At 37.7% G+C, this 25,004-nt stretch overlaps 1 protein-coding gene across 1 annotated transcript; it reads right to left on the reverse strand.

Annotated features, from left to right (window-relative positions):
- Window positions 1–530: 530 nt before the first annotated feature.
- Window positions 531–5,637, reverse strand: LOC110125151 (cell surface glycoprotein CD200 receptor 1-like). Its single transcript, XM_070465914.1, has 3 exons — window positions 5,588–5,637; window positions 5,261–5,334; window positions 531–883 (listed from the first exon to the last, which is right to left on the reverse strand). Exons 1-3 carry the CDS (start codon window positions 5,635–5,637, stop codon window positions 531–533), a joined length of 477 nt encoding a protein of 158 aa, XP_070322015.1.
- Window positions 5,638–25,004: the final 19,367 nt, after the last annotated feature.

A 25,004-nucleotide genomic window follows, 5' to 3' on the forward strand; every position in this document is an offset into this window, starting at 1 on the left:
AGTACAAAGTCAGTACTCAATCTGACAAAGGAAGACAATTTCTCTAGCATACTAGTACATTATCCATTTACATGTTTAAAAGTATCTTCAAATTAGGAGTATAAGCTTTCTTATTTTCTGCTTGGTTACTCACAGTCTTCTGTGAAAGAAAATATTGAGCATCAAGTTCACTACTCTAAAGAAATAGGCACTTGCCTTGATCCAATTCCATGGACAGACTCTTGATGCCAGTCAAGTGGGAGACAAAGCAGGACAGAGCAAGCACATGTCAGCCCTTCCAGGACATGTACTCTGAACGGTCACTGTGCCACTGCCCCATTAAGGTTCTTGCTCAGTGACACAATCTCCCTCTGGGGTCCAGGAGATCTGTGCAGCAAGCTTCTCTGAAACTTTCTTGCACACTGCAGTTCCCTTTTCAATTGGAACCAGGGACACCTCAGGGGCCCTTGCAGAATTGTAGGGGAAATGCTTCAGTCTTAACACATGTGACATGGAATTTAGACAGAGACTTGTTTCAGTCCCAAATCTGTTTATCTGAAACACGTCAATATATGATGTTCCTTACCTAACACTTGGAGGTGATACTCATGATGGAAATTCCCATCACTTGTTACTATTTGACACGTGTAATTCCCATCATGAGTGATGACCACTGGATAGATCTGAAGGGCAAGATTCTCGTTAGGTCTGGAGGCCCAGGTTATTCTCTTGTCAGTACAGTTTCCTCCTATGGTCTGATTCGTATCATGCCTAAAGGCTCTGAAGCAGGGTGGCTTGTCTCTGAGGACTACTTCCCATGTTGCTAGCAGCACACTTGTCCACAGCACAGGAGGGCAAGGGAGCACAGCTTTTATAACTACTAGTATTGATAGTGAAATTTTAACTGGAAATACATACATAAACACACAAACAGAATAATAAAAGAAAAACTTTATAAATACTTCATGTGTTAAAATTTATTCGCAGCATACTACATGAAGTTGTACTTGAAATTTACTTTGCAAGTGGTCTTCTTCCAGAAATATTAGACTTCCAGAAATAACATTCATGAAATATATAAAGTATAGTATTAAATCCATCCAATGATTAACCAACTTCTTCCTGTGTTATGTATCATTAGGAAAATAACATGTATTATATGTATGATGATTTTTTTAAGTGTCATGAAAATTAATTCAGAAGATTTGATATCTATGAAACAAACTGATGAGAAAACAGAATCTGAATTAAAAGACAAAGACAGTGTTCTAGTCTTTCATCATAGAGACTGTCAGATTTATCTTATAATTCATACTCCTCAGGATAGAAATGAAATGATAAATGAAGTTTTGTCTCTTACTAAGTTTTGATGAGAGAGAATCAATCATTAACATCATAACTAAATGCCTTTTCCTAAGGGTGGCACTTCAGGCAAATGTTAAGTAATGAAAACATATGGTACTTTCATTAAAAATATCTAGAATGATATATTTTTCTTTCTGTCTGACTTATTTCACTTAGCATAACATCCTCTAGGTCCATCTATATTGTTGTTAGTGGCAAGATTTTATTTTTTATGCCTCAGTAATAGCAATAGTAAAATAGTCCATTGTATAAATATGTGTGTGTATCACATCTCTATACAGTCATCCATCCATTTATCTTAATTGTGTTGAAGTACCAAAAGAAACATTCAACAGTATTAAATAAAACATCAGGATGTACAGATATAAAACATTATTTATAAACAAGTGGAATTTAAAAAATACCAAATCAGAAATTAAAATTCAGTGGATGGATTAGTTTCATCAGGATAAAAATGGATAAAGGACCACCCAACTTAAAGCTAGACAAATGAAAGTCCTCCAACCAGTAACATAAAGAACAGATTAAAAATAATAGAACTTCAACAGCTGGTGGGGCAATATAAAAAAGATTAACACATATATATTAGAATCCAGTAGCATATTAAAAGTATTATATACCATAATCAAGTGGGATTTACTTAGGAATATAAGGACAGATCAACATATGAAAATCAATTAATGTATTACAAGACAAAACCACACCATATAATCATTTCAATTGATGCAGCAAAAGTCTTTGACAACACACTTTCATAATAAAAACACTCAACAAACTATGGATAGAAGTGAACACCTCAATCTGATAAAACAGATATTATGAAAAAACCATTTCTAAGTCAGTCTTAATTATCAAAGGCTAGATGCTTTCTTCCTAAAATCAGGAACAAGACAAGGATGTCCTCTCTTGCCTCTTCTATTCAATATCATTTTGGAATTTCCATACAGACAATTAGGCAAGAAAAAGTAAATAAAAACATAATAGTAATTGTAAAGAAAGAAGTGAGCTTCCCAGGTGGCACTAGTGGTAAAGAACCTGCCTGCCAATGCAGGAGGCATGAGACATGGTTTTGACTCCTGGGTCAGGAAAATCCTCTGGAGGAGGGCATGCCAATCCACTCCAGTACTGCTGCGTGGAGAATCCCACTGACAGAGGAGCCTAGGGGGCCCTAGGGGTCACAAAGAGTCAGACACAACTGAGGCAACTTAACACATACACACAAAGAAAGAAGTAAAACTATTTCTATTTGAAGATGGCATAATCATGTACATAGAAAATACTAAGGAATCCATTAAAAAAACATTTCAACTAATAATTTCAGCAAGTTTGCAGAATACAAGATTAATGCCTAAAAATCATATTTTCATATACTTGCAATAAAAAGTTTAAAAAACAATTCCATTTACCATAGCATCAAAAAGAATAAAATACATTAGGAAAAAACTTTAGAAGAGAAGTGTAAAATTTTCATTCTAAAAATACAAAACACAGTTGAAAGAAATTAAGACTTAAATAAATGAAAGACATTCATATTCAAGAATCAGAAGACTCAATATTGTTAAGATGCCAACACTCCTCAAATTAATCTGCAAATTAGATTCAACCTCTATCAAAATCTCAACTGGGTTTGTTTGCAAAAATTGACAAGTTGATGTTAAACTATGAAAATGCAAAAGATTCTGAATAGTCAAAATGACCTTTTAAAATTACAAAGTTGGAGGACTCACATTTACTTATTTAAAAATCTACTATATTTATTAGGACCTTGTGATATTGACATAAGGATAGACCTGTAAAGCAATGAAATAAAATTTAAAGTCTAGACATAAACCAATGTGTCTCTGGTCAACTGATTTTCAACAAAGGGTCAAGATCATTCAATGGAGAAAAACAGTCTTTTCAACAAATGGTGCTGGAGCAATCGGATATCTACTTGCAAAAGAATAAAAAAGTTAACTCAATATTAATCATAGACCTAGATGTAAGAGTTAAAAGTATAAAACTCATAAAAGAAAAAAATAGGAGTAAGTATTTGGATTAGGTAAAGTCTTCTTAGATATGATGCAGAAAAGCATAAGTGAAAAAGGGAAAAGTAGATAAATTGTATATCAAAACAAAGAAGTCTTGTACTCAAATAACACTATTGAGAAAGTGAAAAGACAACCCACAAAATGAGTAAAAACATTTGTAAATCACATACTTAATAAGAGATTTATATCTGACATACATAAATCTGTGCATGTTCAGTCATGCCAACTGTTGTGACTCCATCCTGACAGGCTCTTCTGTCTATGGGATTTCCCAATGGAAAACTGGGAAAATTTCCTCCTCCAGGGAAATCTTCCCAACCCATGGATCGAACTTGAGTCTCCCAAGTCTCCTGCATTGCAGGCAGAGTCTTTACCATTGAGGCATCAGGGAAGCCCCTAAAGGGCTTTTATGAATAAATCATATAAAAAGTAAATAATCCAATTTAAAATTGAGCAAAAAAAAAACAAACTATTGAATAGATAGTTCTCCAGAGAAGATATAAAAATATCACATCATCACATAAACACATGAAAAGATCCTTAATATTGTTAATCTTTAAAGAAATACAAATAAAAACCACAATAAGATGTTATTTCATCCCCACACAGGTAGCTGTAGTCAGAGAGGTAGAAAATAACACATGTTGGTGAGGATATGAAGAAATTGAATCTTTAACAAGTCTCTGGTGAAAATTTTACATTGTTCATTCACTTTGGAAAATAATTTGTAAGTTCTTTAAAAAAAAATGTAGAGTTACCATATGACCCAGCAATTCTACTTAAGCTCTATCTCCAGAAGAAATGAAAACATACATCCACAGAAGTTTGTATTCAAACATTTGTAGGAGAGTTGTTCGTAATAGCCCAAAAGTGGAAACAATCTAAATGCCCATTAACTGATGAGTGGGTAAGTAAAATGTGGTATACTCTTACCATGGAATATTGTCAGGCAATAAAAAGTGATGTAGTGATACACACTATAGCATAGAAGGATCTTGAAAGCATTTTGGTAAGCCAATCACAAAAGACCACATATATGATTTCATACATATATAGTTTCTAGAATAGGCAAACATATGAAACAGCAGTATACTTGAAGTTTCCTAGAGAAGGTGTTGTGGGGAGATGAAAGGGAAATTTATCCTTAAATCAAATACTAAAAACGGATAATGCAAAGTAGTATAGGCAAAAAAAAAAAAAGTCAATAGATTAGTTTAAATGGTGTTCTTAAAAATATTAGTTAACTCAAAAGAAGGCAGGAAAGAAGAAACAAAGGAACAATAAACAGAGGGGACAAAGAGAACACAAATAGTAAAATGATGGGTGTAAATTTTATCATATTAACAACTATATTCTATATTGAGACAAAAGCAAAGATTATCAGAAAGGATAAAAAAGCAAATTCCAATTATATGAGGTCTACAAAAATCAACTTTAAAATAAAGATAAACACAAGTTGAAAGTAAAGGATAGAAAAATATAAACCATGCAAACAGGACAAAAAAGCTGGAGAACCTATATTAATAAAAATAAAGTCTTCAAGATAAAGACTGGGTGAGGAGCCAAGCTGGCAGAGGACTAGGACGGGGAGACCACTTTCTCTCCTACAAATTCATTGAAAAAACAATTGAACGCTGAACAAATTTCACAAAACAACTTTTGATTGCTATCAGAGAACATCAGATGCCCAGAAAAGCAACCCATTGTCTTCGAAGGGAGGTAGGACAAAATATAAAAGATAAAAAGGGAGGCAAAAGAGCTAGGGATGGAGTCCCATCCCAGGAAGGAAGTCTTAATAAAGGAAGTTTCCAATCACCAGGAAACCCTCGCAATGGCGGGTCCCCCTAAAAGCAACTCCCAGCAGAAAAGTACCCAGACGCCCGCACCTGCCACCAACAAGTAGGGGCGGAATGGAGAGGAGCGGGTGGCATTGCTTAGGGTAAGGACCGGCCCGAAGGCCCTGAGAGCAATCGGAGGGAGCTCTTTTAAACTGTGGGGTAGCAAGGGAGAAAATTAACCTGCCTGAACACACTGCCAGCGGTTCGCAAAACAAAGGGACTGAGAAACTCCAGAGAAGAGCCGCCCCATCCCCGCTGGAGGTAGGAGGCAGGGGGGAAGTGAAAGGGGCAAACTCAGCCCCAGAGAAGCCACCCCCTCCCACACTGTAAACAGGCCTCCGGTGTCTATCTGAGAACAAACGAAGCCACAGGTACCCAACCAGCGGCACGCGCTGAGACCGTGGAGGGAAAAGGCGTGCCGCCATCTGGGGAGAGTGCGCCCAAGCCCCTGGCTGCCTGAACCACTCAGGCCTGGGAAGGCACAAAACGCAGGCACAACCGAATCCACGCTTTTGTGGAGTACACGAAAACTGGAACCACAATCAACGCAGGGCCCGATCCATATAGAGCAGCCGGGAGCCTGAGCAGTGTAGACGGGGAAAGCACAGACACCTCTGTACGGGGCAAACCCAGTGTGGCCGGAACACGGTGAGTGCTATCAACACACAGCGATATCTGTCTGCAGCGCCCCGCCCTCCCCCTAGCAGGACTGAACTGAACTAGCGAACTTAAATAAGAGATCACCTCTGCCCGCCTGTGTCAGGGCGGAAATTAGACACCGAAGAGACGGCAAACAGAAGCCAAATAAACAAAGGGAACCGCTTCGGAAAGGACCGGAGCAACAGATTAAAATCCCTGAAGGTAACACCGACTACACCGGAAGGGGCCTATAGATATCGAGAAGTGTAAGCTGGAAAGAGGCGCTATCTGAAATTGAACTGAACCTACACTGACCGCAACAGCTCTAGAGAAAGTCTAGTATATATGTATATTTTTTGTTAAATTTAAAAAAAAATATTTTTTCTTCTCTTTCCTCTCTTTCCTTTTTTTTTCTTTGTCTTTTTTTTTCTCTTTTATTTTCTTTTACAATTCCCTATTACTCCCCCATTACTCCTCAACATTCTTTTTCGTATATTTTTATGATTTTTTTAATTAGGGGAAAAAAATTTTTTTCTTTTTCTTTTTTTTTTCTTCTTTCTTTTTTTTTCTTTTTCTTGTTTTTCTCTCCTATTTCCTTTTAAAGTCCTCTAATACTCCTCTATTATTCCTTAATTTTCATTTTCAATTCACTATAACCTTGCAAAAAAAAAAAGAGAGAAGCCGTATTTTTAAACTGAACTTCATATATATTTCTAAATTTTTTTTGTTTATGTTTTTAAATATTGTATTTCAAAGAGTCTAACCTTTATGCCAGATTTTTAATCTTTGTTTTTCAGTATGTGATATCAATTTTGGACATTTAAGAATCCAATATTCAGTTCCCATTTCTATTCAGGAGTGTGTTGATTACTCTCCCACTTTTGAGTCTCTGTTTTCTACCTCAGAACACCTCTATTTCCTCCTTTCCCCTTCTCTTCCCAATCCAATTCTGTGAATTTTTGTGGGTGTCTGGGCTACGGGGAGCACTTTGGGAACAGATAACTGCATAGATCTCTCTCCTCTTGAGTCCCCCTTTCTCTCCTTCTGCTCATCTCTATCTCCTTCCTGCCTTTCCTATTCTTCGTGTAACTCTGTGAACCTCTCTGGTTGTCCCTCACGGTGGAGAATCTTTTCACCATTAACCTAGAAGTTTCATTATCAGTGCTGTATAGTTGGAGAAGTCTTGAGACTATTGGAAGAATAAAACTGAAATCCAGAGGCAAGAGACTTAAGCCCCAAACCTGAGAAAACCAGAAAACTCCTGACCACATGGAACATTAAGGAATAAGAGGCCATCCAAAAGCCTCCATACCTACACCAAAACCAACCACCACCCAAGAGCCAGTAAGCTCCAGAACAAGACATACCACGCAAATTCTTTAGCAACAGAGAAACATAGACCTGAGTCTCAACATACAGGCTGTCCAAAGTCACACCTAACACATAGACCCATCGCAAAACTCATTACTGGACACTTCATTGCACTCCAGAGAGAAGAAATCTATTTCCATGCACCAAAACACTGACACAAGCTTCCCTAACCAGGAAACCTTGACAAATCAATCGTCCAACCCCACCCACTGGGTAAAATCTCCACAATAAAAAAGAACCACAGACCACCAGAATACAGAAAGCCCACTCCAGACACAGCAATCTAAACAAGATGAAAAGTCAGAGAAATACCCAACATGTAAAGGAACATGAAAAATGCCCACCAAGCCAAACAAAAGAGGAGGAGATAGGGAAACTACCTGAAAAAAATTTAGAATAATGATAATAAAAAAGATCCAAAATCTTGAAAACAAAATGGAGTTACAAATAAATAGCCTGGAGACAAAGATTGAGACGATGCAAGAAATGTTTAACAAGGACCTAGAAGAAATACAAAAGAGTCTATTAAAAATGAATAATGCAATAAATGAGATCAAAAACACTGTGGAGGGAACCATGAGTAGAATAACAGAGACAGAAGATAGGATAAGTGAGGTAGAAGATAACATGCTGGAAATAAATGAAGCAGAGTAAAAAAGAAAAAAGAATCAAAAGAAATGAGGACAGCCTCAGGGACCTCTGGGACAATGTGAAACACCCCAACATTCGAATCATAGGAGCCCCAGAAGAAGAAGACAAAAAGAAAGGCCATGAGAAGTTACTCCAGGAGATAATAGCTGAAAACTTCCCCAAAGTGGAAAAGGAAACAACCAACCAAGTCCAAGAAACCCAGAGAGTCCCAAACAGGATAAACCCAAGGCGAAACACCCCAAGACACATATTAATCAAATTAACAAAGATCAAACACAAAGAACAAATATTAAAAGCAGCAAGGGAGAAACAACAAATAACACACAAAGGGATTCCCATAAGGAGAACAGCTGATCTATCAATAGAAACTCTTCAGGCCAGAAGGGAATAGCAAGACATACTTGGAGTAATGAAAGAGAATAACCTACAACCTAGATTACTGTACCCAGTGAAGATCTCATTCAGATATGAAGAGAACTCAAAAGCTTTACAGACAAGCAAAAGCTGAGAGAATTCAGCACCACCAAACCAGCTCTTCAACAAATGCTAAAGGATCTTCTCTAGACAGGGAACACAGAAAGGTGGTATAAACATGAACCCAAAACAAAAAAGTAAATGACAACGGGACCATACCTATCAATAATTACCTTAAATGTAAATGGGTTGAATGCCCCAACCAAAAGACAAAGGCTGGCTGAATGGATACAAAAACAAGACCCCTATATATGCTGTCTACAAGAGACCCACCTCAAAACAAGGGACACATACACACTAAAAGTGAAGGGCTGGAAAAAAATATTTCACACAAACGGAGACCAAAAGAAAGCAGGAGTCACAATACTCATATCAGATAAAATAGACTTTCAAATAAAGGCTGTGAAGAGACAAAGATGGACACTACATAATGATCAAAGGATCAATCCAAGAAGAAGATATAACAATTATAAATATATATGCACCCAACATAGGAGCACCGCAATACGTAAGGCAAACGCTAACGAGTATGAAAGAAGAAATTAATAGTAACACAATAATAGTGGGAGATTTTAATACCCCACTCACAACTATGGATAGATCAACTAAACAGAAAATTAACAAGGAAACACAAACTTTAAAGGACACAATGGACCAGCTAGACCTAATTGACATCTATAGGACATTTCACCCCAAAACAATCAATTTCACCTTTTTCTCAAGTCCACATGGAACCTTCTCCAGAATAGATCACATCCTGGGCCATAAATCTAGCCTTGGTAAATTCAAAAAAGTTGAAATCATTCCAGTCATCTTTTCTGACCACAGTGCAGTAAGATTAGATCTCAATTACAGGAAAAAAATTATTAAAAATTGAAACATATGGAGGCTAAACAACACGCTTCTCAATAACCAACAAATCATAGCAGAAATGAAAAAAAAGAAATCAAAATATGCATGGAAATGAATGAAAATGAAAACACAACAACCCAAAACCTATGGGACCCTGTAAAAGCAGTGCTAAGGGGAGGGTTCATAGCATTACCGGCCTACCTCAAGAAATAAGAAAAAAGTCAAACAAATAACCTAACTCTACACCTAAAGCAATTAGAGAAGGAAGAAATGAAGAACCCCAGGGTTAGTAGAAGGAAAGAAATCTTTAAAATTAGGGCAGAAATAAATGCAAAAGAAACTAAAGAGACCATAGCAAATATCAACAAAGATAAAAGCTGGTTTTTTGAAAAGATAAACAAAATTGACAAACCATTAGCAAGACTCATTAAGAAACAATGGGAGAAGAACCAAATCAACAAAATTAGAAATGAAAATGGAGAGATCACAACAGACAACACTGAAATACAAAGGATCATAAGAGACAACTACCAGCAGCTCTATGCCAATAAAATGGACAACTTGGAAGAAATGGACAAGTTCTTAGAGAAGTATAACTTTCCAAAACTGAACCAGAAAGAAATAGAAGATCTTAGCAAACCCATCACAAGCAAGGAAATAAAAACTGTAAACAGAAATCCTACAGCAAACAAAAGTCCAGGACCAGATGGCTTCACAGCTAAATTCTACCAAAAATTTAGAGAAGAACTAACACCTATCTTACTCAAACTCTTCCAGAAAATTGCAGAAGAAGGTAAACTTCCAAACTCATTCTATGAGGCCACCATCACCCTAATTCCAAAACCAGACAAAGATGCCACAAGAAAAGAAAGCTACAGGCCAATATCACTGATGAACATAGAAGAAAAAATCCTTAACAAAATTCTAGCAAACAGAATCCAACAACATATTAAAAAAAATCATACACCATGACCAAGTGGGCTTTATCCCAGGAATGCAAGGATTCTTTAATATCCACAAATCAATCAATGTGATACAGCACATTAACAAATTGAAAGATAAAAACCATATGATTATCTCAATAGATGCAGAAAAAGCCTTTGACAAAATTCAACATCCATTTATGATAAAAACTCTCCAGAAAGCAGGAATAGAAGGAGCATACCTCAACATAATAAAAGCTATATATGACAAACCCACAGCAAGCATTACCCTCAATGCTGAAAAATTGAAAGCATTTCCCCTAAAATCAGGAATAAGACAAGGGTGCCCACTCTCACCACTACTATTCAACATAGTTTTGGAATGTTGCCCACAGCAATCAGAGCAGAAAAAAAGTAAAAGGAATCCAGATAGGAAAAGAAGAAGTGAAACTCTCTCTGTTTGCAGATGACATGATCCTCTACATAGAAAACCCTAAAGACTCTACCAGAAAATTACTAGAGCTAATCAACGAATATAGTTAAGTTGCAGGATATAAAGTTAACACACAAAAATCTCTTGCATTCCTATACACTAACAATGAGAAAACAGAAAGAGAAATTAAGGAAACAATACCATTCACCATTGCAACAAAAAGAATAAAATACTTAGGAGTATATCTACCTAAAGAAACAAAAGACTTATACATAGAAAACTATAAAGCACTGATGAAAGAAATGAAACAGGGCACAAACAGATGGAGAAATATACCGTGTTCATGGATTGGAAGCATCAATATTGTCAAAATGGCTATACTCCCCAAAGCAATCTATAGATTCAATGCAATCCCTATCAAGCTACCAACGGTATTTTTCACAGAACTAGAACAAATAATTTCACAATTTGTATGGAAATACAAAAAACCTCAAATGGCCAAGAGAAAGAAGAATGGAACTGGAGGAATCAGCCTGCCTGACTTCAGACTATACTACAAAGCCACAGTCATCAAGACAGTATGATACTGGCACAAAGACAGAAATATAGATCAATGGAACAGAATAGAAAGCCCAGAGATAAACCCACGAACCTATGGTCACCTTATCTTCGACGAAGGAGGCAAGGATATACAATGGAAAAAAGATAACCTCTTTAACAAGTGGTGCTGGGAAAACTAGTCAACCACCTGTAAAAGAATGAAACTAGAACACTTTCTAACACCATACACAAAAATAAACTCAAAATGGATTAAAGATCTAAATGTAAGAACAGAAACTATCAAACTCCTAGAGGAGAACATAGGCAAAACACTCTCTGACATAAATCACAGCAGGATCCTCTATGACCCACATCCCAGAATATTAGAAACAAAAGCAAAAATGAACAAATGGTACCTAATGAAACTTTAAAACTTTTGCACAACAAAGGAAACTATAAGCAAGGTGAAAAGACAGCCGTCAGATTGGGAGAAAATAATAGCAAACGAAGCAACAGACAAAGGATTAATCTCAAAAATATACAAGCAACTCCTCCAGCTCAACTCCAGAAAAATAAATGACCCAATCAAAAAATGGGCCAAAGAACTAAATAGACATTTCTCCAAGGAAGACATACAGATGGCTAAAAAACACATGAAAGGATGCTCAACATCACTCATCATCAGAGAAATGCAAATCAAAAGCACAGTGAGGTACCATTATACGCCAGTCAGGATGGCTGCTATCCAAAAGTCTACAAGCAATAAATGCTGGAGAGGGAGTGGAGAAAAGGGAACCCTCTTACACTGTTGGTGGGAATGCAAACTAGTGCAGCCGCTATAGAAAACAGTGTGGAGATTTCTTAAAAAACTGGAAATAGAACTGCCATATGACCCAGCAATCCCACTTCTGAGCATACACACTGAGGAAACCAGATCTGAAAGAGACACGTGCACCCCAATGTTCATCGCAGCACTGTTTATAATAGCCAGGACATGGAAGCAACCTAGATGCCCATCAGCAGATGAATGGATAAGGAAGCTGTGGTACATATACACCATGGAATATTACTCAGCCATTAAAAAGGATTCATTTGAATCAGTTCTAATGAGATGGATGAAACTGGAGCCCATTATACAGAGTGAAATAAGCCAGAAAGATAAAGACCATTACAGTATACTAACACATATATATGGAATTTAGGAAGATGGTAACGATAACCCTATATGCAAAACAGAAAAAGAGACTCAGATGTATAAAAGAGACTTGTGGACTCTGTGGGAGAAGGCAAGGGTGGGATGTTTCAAGAGAACAGCATCAAAACATGTATAGTATCTAGGGTGAAACAGATCACCAGCCCAGGTTGGATGCATGAGACAAGTGCTTAGACCTGGTGTACTGGGAAGACCCAGAGGGATCGGGTAGAGAGGATGGTGGGAGGGGGGATCGGGATGGGGAATACATGTAAATCCATGGCTGATTCATGTCAATGTATGACAAAATCCACTACAATATTGTAAAGTAATTAGCCTCCAACTAATTTAAAAAAAAAAAGATAAAGACTGTTACCAGAAATAAAGAAAATTTTGTATAATTATGTAGGTCAGTTCATCAGAGACAAAATTACTATAAATGTGTATATATCAAATAAACGAGCTTCAAAATACATGAAGCAAAACTGACAAAATTTAAGGGAGAAATAGACTATTGCATAGTCATAGTTGGAGATTTTGACATCCTTCTCCCAGAAATTAATAGGACAATTAGAATAAAATATTTTTAAAGACAAAAAATATGAACAGGATCAACTACCTTTATATAAAATATTTATAGAATAGTACACCCAATGTACAGAATACACATTCTCTTCAAGAGCTCTTGATACATTTACCAAGCTTGACTATGTTCTGGTCAAAAAAGCAAGTGTCCGTAAACTTAGAAAGATCGGGAGGAAAATATATATCAAGGACTCTCACACTTTTGTTTTCTATTGAAGGCAATATATTGTTAATTGTGTGACTCATCTTGGTCTCTTGCTCTTGATTTTATACATTCTGAAATAAAGAGAAATTTGCACTGGTATTTCTACTTTTGAAAAAAAATACTTTCTTTCGTATCTATCAGTCTATTTTGAAATAGTGATCCCCAGTGAGTAAAGAGGGTAGTCATACCATATTTGTGTGGTATTGTGCTCTCCCCAGTCTAGGTAGTGGTAATTTCACTATCTTTGTTTCTCATCTTGCTCTCCCTTCTTCCTTGACTAACTTTCAACTTATGACTTTGCTTCACACTCTTTGAGAAAGAGCACCCCAATCTTCCCACTCTCAATCCAAGAATGACTTACATCTATGCCATCTCATCTTTCTTCTCCTTATTAAAATACAAGACATTAGATTTTTCAATGCTAACCAAAATTTCAGAAATGGAAACTTGACTGAAATAAAGAGGTGCTTATTTGGGGCTTGCCGGGACTGCTGCAAAGGACAGACAGATCCAAAAACATTTGGACTGTATTCCACTGAACTATAAAATGGGAAAATCTTATAAAGGCAAAAAAAAATGCAAGTTACATGAATTCTTTGTCAAGAATTAGGATTGAAGCTGCCAAAGAAGGAAGGGCATTTGTTAACAAGGTGCATTTGTTAAACAAGGATTGGTTGGTGTTCAAAAAGATTACATGGTTGTGAATGGAGTGGGGAACTTTGAAACAACAAGGATGCAGCTAGCAATTACTAGCAGATACTGTTTGAAAATAGCTGGTGGTGTCCTTGAGCTTGATCCAGTTCAGAAAAGTTCAAATTCTCAATGATGCAGAAATGTGTCCAAAAGCACATCCACTGTGGCCATCCAGCTTAATTGTGGATGGTTGTAGTATAGTTCAGTTATAGTTATTTAAATGGTTTTAAATGTGTCTTCACTGCCAAAATCTAGTTCCTTCATTTGTGCTCTGAAACCTGTTGATTCTCATCATCTCAGTGTTGTTGTTGTTGTTGTTGTTGTTGTTATTCTCATTTAGTTAGTAAATATCACTCTCAAGGAAGGGGCAAAAACAAGAAACCTGCCAAAATATTTCTTTTCAAGGAATAAGTAATATTGACATTTATGATAATGACTGATAGAATAATTTCTTTTTATGTAATATCTGTGAAATATCTATATTTTTATCAAATCAGCTTAAAGGTAAATTGTAGAATAGTAAGTGATCCTAATTTTCTACTGGCTTTAATTATAAACTTGAGGTTTATATAACAGAAGAAAAGTCACAAATAAAGAATGAAAATTTCTCAATAAATCAATGGGCAAATTTTAAATACTATTCAGTTTTTAACTTCTTCCAGTGTAAGGAGCTTGGAGGCCACCACTGCGTCCTAATGACAAGGCAAAATCTGAACCAAATGAAAAATCAACAATGGCATTTATATCCATAAGTAAAATAAGGATACATGGCAAACTGCTCATCTCCAAATTGGAGATACCAGCAGGGAGATACTGAGGATCACAACTTACCAAAGCAGAAACTCAGAAACTTCAAGGGAACCCATGACAGAATCGGAAAACCAGAACTGTAATTGAGTTTCTGGAGGCTCAACCTCGACAAATCTGAGTTAAAAACTCAAGAGGGACACAGTCATAGAGGGACCTTCACATTTTTTGTGAGTTTTACCTTCAGGAAATCAACCAGATTCTCACAATTCCCCCCAGTATATACTGGGGGAAAATCCCGTCCTACTGCTGGCAGGGAGAGGGGGAAAGGAACTATTTTAAAATGCACCAGGGCACACTGTCCTTAACAAAGTCTGATTTCAAGAGAAACCATTTAACTAGAGCCTCCCCTGCTGGGGTTTAATCAGAGTCTAACTTATTTGAGAAAGGAAATATCCTACTTTATTCATCCTGGTCAATCTGAGTTGTGGGAACAAAAACTGAGAAGCATTTGTAAAGTTCATAGTTCAGAGACACTGGCTCACTAAAAGACAGACACCTAACTGTAGGACTCTAAAATGCTTCCTCCTACTCCATTTTATCACCATATTACTGAAGGTCTATTTACAACAGTTCTTTTTACCAGTACATCACATCTGGGTATCAAGAAAAAAGTTACAAGACACACTCTTCAACACAGTTTGAAGAGACAGAACCAGAATTATCAGAACCAGACATGGCAGATATATTGGAATTATCAGACTTGGAATTTAAACAATTATTAGAAAAAGCAAAGGAATTCCAGAAAAGCATCTACTTATACTTTATTGACTATGTTAAAGCCTTTGACTGTGTGGATCACAACAAACTGGAAAATTCTTAAAGAGATGGAAGTACCAGACCACCCTACCTCCCTCCTGAGAAACCTGTATGCGGGTTAAGAAACAACAGTTAGAACCAGACATGGAACAATGGACTGGTTCAAAATTGGGAAAGGAGTACGTCAAAGCTGTATATTGTCACCCTACTTATTTAACTCATGCAGAGTGCATCATGGGAAATGCTGAGCTGGATAAAGCACAGTTGTAATCAAGATTTCAGGGAGAAATATCGTGCAACAAAAAGAATAAAATACCTAGGAGTATATCTACCTAAAGAAACAAAAGACCTATACATATAAAACTATAAAACACTGATGAAAGAAATCAAAGAGGACACAAACAGAGGGAGAAACATACCGTGTTCATGGATTGGAAGCATCAATATTGTCAAAATGGCTATACTACTCAAAGCAATCTATAGATTCAATGCAATCCCTATTAAACTACCAACGGCATTTTTCACAGAACTAGAACAAATAATTTCACAATTTGTATGGAAATACAAAAAACCTCGAATAGCCAAAGTATCCTGAGAAAGAAGAATGGAACTGGAGGAATCAATCTGCCTGACTTCAGACTCTACTACAAAGCCACAGTCATCAAGACAGTATGGTACTGGCACAAAGACAGAAATATAGATCAATGGAACAGAATAGACAGCCCAGAGATAAATCCATGAACCTATGGACACCTTATCTTCGACAAAGGAGGCAAGGATATACAATGGAAAAAAGATAACCTCTTTAACAAGTGGTGCTGGGAAAACTAGTCAACCACCTGTAAAAGAATGAAACTAGAACACTTTCTAACACCATACACAAAAATAAACTCAAAATGGATTAAAGATCTAAATGTAAGACCAGAAACTATCGAACTCCTAGAGGAGAACATAGGCAAAACACTCTCCGACATAAATCACAGCAGGATCCTCTATGACCCACATCCCAGAATTTTAGAAATAAAAGCAAAAATAAACAAATGGGACCTAATGAAACTTAAAAGCTTTTGCACAACAAAGGAAACTATAAGCAAGGTGAAAAGACAGCCCTCAGATTGGGAGAAAATAATAGCAAACGAAGCAACAGACAAAGGATTAATCTCAAAAATATACAAGCAACTCCTCCAGCTCAACTCCAGAAAAATAAATGACCCAATCAAAAAATGGGCCAAAGAACTCAACAGACATTTCTCCAAGGAAGACATACAGATGGCTAACAAACACATGAAAAGATGCTCAACATCACTCATTATCAGAGAAATGCAAATCAAAACCACAATGAGGTACCATTACACGCCAGTCAGGATGGCTGCTATCCAAAAGTCTACAAGCAATCTGTGGAGAAAAGGGAACCCTCTTACACTGTTGGTGGGAATGCAAATTAGTACAGCCACTATGGAAAACAGTGTGGAGATTTCTTAAAAAGCTGGAAATAGAACTGCCATATGACCCAGCAATCCCACTTCTGGGCATACACACCAAGGAAACCAGATCTGAAAGAGACATGTGCACCCCAATGTTCATCGCAGCACTGTTTATCATAGCCAGGACATGGAAGCAACCCAGATGCCCATCAGCAGATGAATGGATGAGGAAGCTGTGGTACATATACACCATGGAATATTACTCAGCCATTAAAAAGAATTTATTTGAATCAGTTCTAATGAGATGGATGAAACTGGAGCCCATTATACAGAGCGAAGTAAGCCAGAAAGATAAAGACCATTACAGTATACTAACACATATATATGGACTTTAGAAAGATGGTAACGATAACCCTATATGCAAAACAGAAAAAGAGACTCAGATGTATAGAACAGACTTGTGGACTCTGGGAGAAGGCGAGGGTGGGATGTTTCAAGAGAACAGCATTGAAACATGTATATTATCTAGGGTGAAACAGATCACCAGCCCAGGTTGGATACATGAGACAAGTGCTCGGGCCTGGTGCACTGGGAAGACCCAGAGGGATGGGGTGGAGAGGGAGGTGGGAGGGGGGACTGGGATGGGGAATACATGTAAATCCATGGCTAATTCATTTCAATGTATGACAAAAACTACTGTAATGATGTAAAGTAATTAGCCTCCAACTAATAAAAATAAATGGAAAAAAAAAAGATTTCAGGGAGAAATATCAATAACCTCAGATATGCAGATGACACCACCCTAATGTAAGTGAAGAGGAATTAAGGAGCATCCTGATGAAGGTTAAAGAAGATAGTGAAAAGCTGGCTTAAAAAATCAACATTCACAAAACAAAGATCATGGCATCCCATCCCATCACTTCATGGCAAATAGATGGGGAAACAATGGAAACAATGACAGACTTTATTTTCATGGGTTCCAAAATCACTGTAGATGGTGATTGCAGACATGAAATTAAAAGACGCTTACTCCTTGGAAGAAAAGCTATGACAAACCTAGACAGCAGCATTAAACAACAGAAGCATTACTTTGTCAACAAAGGTCCCTATAGTCAAAGCTATGACTTTTCCAATAGTCATGTAGATGACTCACATGTAGTCTCACATATAGATATGAGAGCTGGACAATAAAAAATGCTGAGAACAAAAGAACTGATGCCTTCAAACGGTGGTGCGGGAGAAGACTCTTGAGAGTCCCTTGGACTGCAAGGAGATTCAACCAGTCAATCCTAAAAGAAATCAACCCTGAATATTCATTGGAAGGACTGATACAGAAGCTCCAATACTTTGGCCACCTGATGCGAAGAGCCGATTCATTAGAAAAGATCCTGATGCTGGGAAAGATTGAAGACAGGAGGAGAAGGGGATGACAGAGGACAAGATGGTTGGATGGAATCACCAACTCAATGGACTTGAGTTTGAGCAAACTCCAGGAGATGGTGAAGAACAGGGAAGCTTGGTGTGCTGCAGTCCTTGGGGTGGTGAAGAGTCAGACAAAACTGAACAACAACAACATGATTAATATACTAAGGGCTTTAATGGATAAGCAGACAACATACAAGAGCAAATGAACAACATAAACAGAGAGCTAGAAACCCTAAGAAAGGACCATAAAGAAATACTAGGGATCTGGAGGAGTTGCTTGTATATTTTTGAGATTAATCCTTTGTCTGTTGCTTCATTTGCTATTACTTTCTCCCAATCTGAGGGCTGTCTTTTCACCTTGCTTATAGTTTCCTTTGTTGTGCAAAAGCTTTTAAGTTTCATTAGGTCCCATTTGTTTATTTTTGCTTTTGTTTCTAATATTCTGGTAATGATAGCCCTATATGCAAAACAGAAAAAGAGACACAGATGTATAGAAGACTTTTGGACTCTGTGGGAGAAGGGGAGGGTGGGATATTTCAAGAGAACAGCATCAAAACATGTATATTATCTAGGGTGAAACAGATCACCAGCCCAGGTTGGATGCATGAGAAAAGTACTCGGACCTGGTGCACTGGGAAGAGCCAAAGGGATCGGGTCAAGAGGGAGGTAGGAGGGGGGATCGGGATGGGGAATACATGTAAATCCATGGCTAATTCATGTCAATGTATGACAAAAACCATTACAATATTGTAAAGTAATTAGCCTCCAACTAATAAAAATGAATGAAAAAAAAAGAAATACTAGGGATCAAAAAAACTGGAACAGAAATGAAAAACACCATTGATGAGCTGATTAATAGCTTATTAATAATTAATACTGGGGAAAGAATCTCTGGTTTAGATGACATATCAGTAGAACTTTCAAAAATTGAATAGCAAAGAGAAGAGGGAGGAGCTAAAATGGCGGAGGAATAGGATGGGGAGACCACTTTCTCCCCTACAAATTCATCGAAAGAACATTTGAACGCTGAGCACACACCACAAAACAACTTACGATCGCTAGCAGAGGACATCAGGGGCCCAGAAAAGCAGCCCATTGTCTTTGAAAGGAGGTAGGACAAAATATAAAAGATTAAAAAAGAGACAAAAGAGTTAGGGATGGAGACTTGTCCCAGGAAGGGAGTCTTAATAGAGGAAGTTTCCAAACATCAGGAAACCCTCTCACTGGCGGGTCTGGGGGAAGTTTTTGAATCTCGGAGGGCAACATAACCAGGAGGAAAAATAAATAAAACCCACAGATTACATGCCTAAAAGCAACTCCCAGCAGAATAGTACCCCAGATACACACATCCACCACCAGCAAGTGGGGGCTGAACAGAGAGGAGCAGGTGGCATTGCTTAGGGTAAGGACCAGGCCTGAATGCCCTGAGGGCAATCGGAGGGAGCTAAAGTGAGATAGCAACTTAAACTGTGGGATAACGAGAGAGAGAAAAAATTAACCTGCAAAAAGCCCAAACCTAGAGATCCATATATGCAATTTATAGATGAATAAACTAAGGCTTAAAAAACAAACAAAACAAAAAAGCCCAAACCAAGATACTGCTGGCCTGTTTGCAGAACAAAGGAAGGACTAAGCAATTCCAGAGAAGAGCTAGTGGGCTGCGGACCAGCCCATACCCTGCCGGAGGCAGGAGGCAGAGGGGAGGGGAAGGGGACAAACTCGGCCCCAGAGACGGCATCCCCTACCAAACTGCAAACAGGCTTCCAGTTTCTAACCAAAGACTCCCTGAGATTCTGGATGGTTGACATCCTCTGAGAGGGTCGTAACTAGAGTCCAGCTCCCCAGAAGAGACACAAGGCACACCCGACCCGGCGGCGAGCGGAAACTCAGGCTGGGACCATGGAGGGGATAAGGCACACTGCACCCGGGTAGAGTGTGCTCGTCTAGCTCCCGGATGCCTGAGCTGCTCGGGCCAGGGAAGGCACAAAACGCAGGCCCAACTGAGTCTGGGCTTTTGTGGAGTACTCGAAAACTGGAACCTGAGCGGCTTAGGCCTGGAAAGTGCATGCAACTCAGGGCCCACTCCCTGTAGAGCAGGCTGGAACCTGAGCAGTATAGACAGGGAACGCACACACACCGTGAGCGGGGGCAAACCCAGTGTGGCCAGAACACTGCGAGTGTACCCACACACGCCAGTGATATTTGTCTACAGTGCTCCTCCCTCCCCACAGCATGACTGAACAAGCGAACCTAAACACCACCTCCACCCACTTGTGTCAGGGCAGAAATTAGACACTGAAGAGACTGAAAACAAGCCAAATAAACAAAGGGAACTGCTTTAGAAATGACAGGTACAACATATTAAATTCTCTGTAGTTAACACTGACTACACTGGAAGGGGCCTATAGATATTGAGAAGTGTAAGCTGGAACAGGAGCTATCTGAAACTGAACCGAACCCACATTGCCTGCAACAGCTCCAGAGAAATTCCTAGATATATTTTACTTTTTTTTTTAATTTTTTTCTTTTTTTTCTTTTTCTTTTTTCTTTTATTTTTTTTCAAGTCCTCTATTACTCCTTAATTTTGATTTCCACAACCCACTATAAGCTTGCAAAAAAAAAAGACCCTATTTTCAAAGCAAACTTCATATATTCTTAAGAATATATGAATATATGAATATATGTGAATATATATTGAATATATGAATATTGAATATTCATATATATGAATATTGAATATATATTGAATATATGAATATATGAATATAAGAATATATTCATATTCTTAAATTTTTTGTTTTTGTTTTTGTTTTTAATACTGTATTTTTAAGAGTTTAACCTCTACTCTAGATTTTTAATCTTTGTTTTTCAGTATTTCATATCAATTTTGAACATTTAAGAGTCCAATATACAGTACCCATCTTTACTCAGAAGTGTGATGATTACTCTCTCCCCCTTTTGACTCTCCTTTTTCTCCCCCAGATGACCTCTATTTCCTCCATCCCCCATCTCTTGTCAATCCAATTCTGTTAATTTCTGTGGGTGTTCTGGGGTACCGAGAACACTTAGGGAACAGAGTACTGCGTAGATCTGTCTCTCTCCTCTTGAATCCCCCTTTTTCTCCTTCTGCTCATCTCTATCTCCTTCTTCCCTCTCCTCTTCCTCATATAACTCTGTGAACCTCTCTGGGTGTCCCTCACTGTGCAGACTCTTTCCACCATTAACCTAGAAGTTTTATTATCAGTGCTGTATAGTAGGAGAAGTCTCAAGGCTACTGGAAGAATAAGACTGAAATCCAGAGGGAGGAGAATTAAGCCCAAAACCTGAGAACAGCAAAAAACTCCTGACTACATGGAACATTAAGGAATAAGTGATCATCCAAAAGCCTCCATACCTACACTGAAACCAACCACCACCCAAGAGCCAATAAGTTCCAGAGCAACACATACCACACAAATTCTCCAGCAACACAGGAACATAGCCCTAAGTGTCAACATACGGCCTGCCCAAAGTCACACCTAACACATAGACCCATCTCAAAGCTCACTACTGAACACTCCATTGCACTCCAGAGAGAAGAAATCCATCTCCATGCACCAGAACACTGACACAAGCTTCCCTAACCAGGAAACCTTGACAAACAAATCGTCCAACCCCACCCAATGGGAGAAACCTCCACAATAAAAAGGAACCACAGACCACAAGAATACAGAAAGGCCACCCCAAACAAGATGAAAAGGCATAGAAATACCCAGCAGGTAAAGGAACATGAAAAATGCCCACCAAGCCAAACAAAAGAGGAGGGGATAGGGAATCTACCTGAAAAAGAACTTAGAATAATGATAATAAAAATGATCCAAAATCTTGAAAACAAAATGGAGTTACAGATAAATAGCCTGGAGACAAGGATTGAGAATATGCAAGAAATATTTTAAAGAAAGAAAGAAATATTTAACAAGGACCTGGAAGAAATAAACAAAGAGTCAATTAAAAATGAATAATGCAATAAATAAGATCAAAAACACTCTGGAGGGAACCAACAGTAGAATAATGGAGGCAGAAGATAGGATAAGTGAGGTAGAAGATAAAATGCTTGAAATAAATGAAGCAGAGAGGAAGAAAGAAAAAAGAATCAAAAGAAATGAGGACAACCTCGGGGACCTCTGGGACAATGTGAAATGCCCCAACATTCGAATCACAGGAGTCCCAGAAGAAGAAGACAAAAAGAAAGGCCATGAGAAAATACTCGAGGAAATAATAGCTGAAAACTTCCCCAAAATGGGGAAGGAAATAGTCACACAGGTCCAAGAAACCCAGAGAGTCCCAAACAGGATAAACCCAAGGCGAAACACCCCAAGACACATATTAATCAAATTAACAAAGATCAAACACAAAGAACAAATATTAAAAGCAGCAAGGGAGAAAAAACAAATAACACACAAAGGGATCCCAAAAGTATAACAGCTGATCTATCAATAGAAACTCTTCAGGCCAGAAGGGAATGGCAGGACATACTTAGAGTAATGAAAGAGAATAACCTACAACTCAGATTACTGTACCCAGCAAGGATCTCATTCAGATATGAGGGAGAATTTAAAAGCTTTACAGACAAGCAAACGCTGAGAGAATTCAGCACCACGAAACCAGCTCTTCAACAAATGCTAAAGGATCTTCTCTAGACAGGAAACATAGAAAGGTTGTATAAATGTGAACCGAAAAAAACTAAGTAAATGACAACGAGACCATACCTATCAATAATTACCTTAAATGTAAGTGGCTTGAATGCCCCATCCAAAAGACAAAGACTGGCTGAATGGATGCAAAAACAAGACCCCTATGTATGCTTTCTGCAAGAGACCCACCTCAAAGCAAGGGACACATACAGACTGAAAGTGAAGGGCTGGAAAAAAATATTTCACACAAACGGAGACCAAAAGAAAGCAGGAGTCACAATACTCATATCAAATAAATTGACTTTCAAATAAACGCTGTGAAAAAAGACAAAGAAGGACACTACATAATGATCAAAGGATCAATCCAAGAAGAAGATATAACAATTATAAATATATATGCACCCAACATAGGGGCACCGCAATATGTAAGGCAAATGCTAATGAGTATAAAAGGGGAAATTAACAATAACACAATAATAGTGTGAGACTTTAATATCCCCATCTATGGATAGATCAACTAAACAGAAAATTAACAAGGAAACACAAACTTTAAAGGACACAATGGACCAGCTAGGCCTAATTGATATCTATAGAACATTTCACCCCAGAACAATGAATTTCACCTTTTTCTCAAGTGCACATGGAACCTTCGCCAGAATAGATAGATCACATCCTGGGCCATAAATCTAGCCTTGGTAAATTCAACAATTTGAAATCATTCCAGCCATCTTTTCTGACCATAGTGCAGTAAGGTTAGATCTCAATTACAGGAAAAAAAAAAACTATTAAAAACTCAAACATATGGAGGCTAAATCACACGCTTCTGAATAACCAACAAATCATAGAAGAAATAAAAAAAAGAAATCAAAATATGCAAAGAAACTAATGAAAATGAAAACACAACAACCCAAAACCTATGGGACACTGTAAAAGCAGTGCTAAGGGGAGGGTTCATAGCAATAGAGGCCTACCTCAAGAAACAAGAAAAAAGTCAAACAAATAACCTAACTCTACACCTAAAGCAACTAGAGAAGGAAGGAATAAAGAACCCCAGGGTTAGTAGAAGGAAAGAAATCCTAAAAATTAGGGTAGAAATAAATGCAAAAGAAACAAAAGAGACCATAGCAAAAATCAACAAAGCTAAAAGCTGGTTTTTTGAAAAGATAAACAAAGTTGACAAAACATTAGCCAGACTCATTAAGAAACAAAGGGAGAAGAACCAAATCAACAAAACTAGAAATGAAAATGGAGAGATCACAACAGACAACACTGAAATACAAAGGATCATAAGAGACTACTACCAGCAGCTCTATGCCAATAAAATGGACAACTTGGAAGAAATTGACAGATTCTTAGAAAAGTATAACTTTCCTAAATTGAACCAGGAAGAAATAGAAGATCTTAACAGACCCATCATAAGCAAGGAAATCGAAACTCTAATCAGAAATCTTCCAGCAAACAAAAGCTCAGGACCTGATGGCTTCACAGCTGAATTCTACCAAAAATTTAGAGAAGAGCTAACACCTATCTTACTAAAACTCTTCCAGAAAATTGCAGAAGGTAAACTTCCAATCTCATTCTATAAAGCCACCGTCACCCTAATTCCAAAACCAGACAAAGATGCCACAAGAAAAGAAAGCTACAGGCCAGTATCACTGACGAACATAGATGCAAAAATCCTTAACAAAATTCTAGGAAACAGAATCCAACAACATATTAAAAAGATTATACATCATGACCAAGTGGGCTTTATCCCAGGAATGCAAGGATTCTTTAATATCCACAAATCAATCAATGTAATACACCACATTAACAAATTGAAAGATAAAAACCACATGATTATCTCAATAGATGCAGAAAATCCTTTGACCAAATTCAATATCCATTTATGATAAAAACTCTCCAGAAAGCAGGCATAGAAGGAACATACCTCAACATAATAAAAGCTATAGATGACAAGCCCACAGCAAACATTACCCTCGATGGTGAAAAGTTGAAATCATTTTCCCTAAAATCAGGAACAAGACAAGGGTGCTCACTCTCACCACTACTATTCAACATAATTTTGGAAGTGTTGGCCACAGCAATCAGGGCAGAAAAAGAAATAAAAGGAATCCAGATAGGTAAAGAAGAAGTGAAACTCTCG

This window comes from Odocoileus virginianus, chromosome 4 (assembly GCF_023699985.2).
Source record: "Odocoileus virginianus isolate 20LAN1187 ecotype Illinois chromosome 4, Ovbor_1.2, whole genome shotgun sequence".
NCBI lineage: Eukaryota > Metazoa > Chordata > Mammalia > Artiodactyla > Cervidae > Odocoileus > Odocoileus virginianus.

Coding starts and splice junctions, on each gene's coding strand:
- LOC110125151 (XM_070465914.1), bottom strand. CDS start 5,637: ATGGCGGCACGCCTTTTCCCTCCACGGTCTCAGCGCGTGCCGCTGGTT. Junction 5,335..5,587: donor CAGCGCGTGCCGCTGGTTGG/GTACCTGTGGCT, acceptor GATTGCTCTCAG/GGCCTTCGGGCCGGTCCTTA. Junction 884..5,260: donor CCCCTACTTGTTGGTGGCAG/GTGCGGGCGTCT, acceptor ATGTATTTCCAG/TTAAAATTTCACTATCAATA.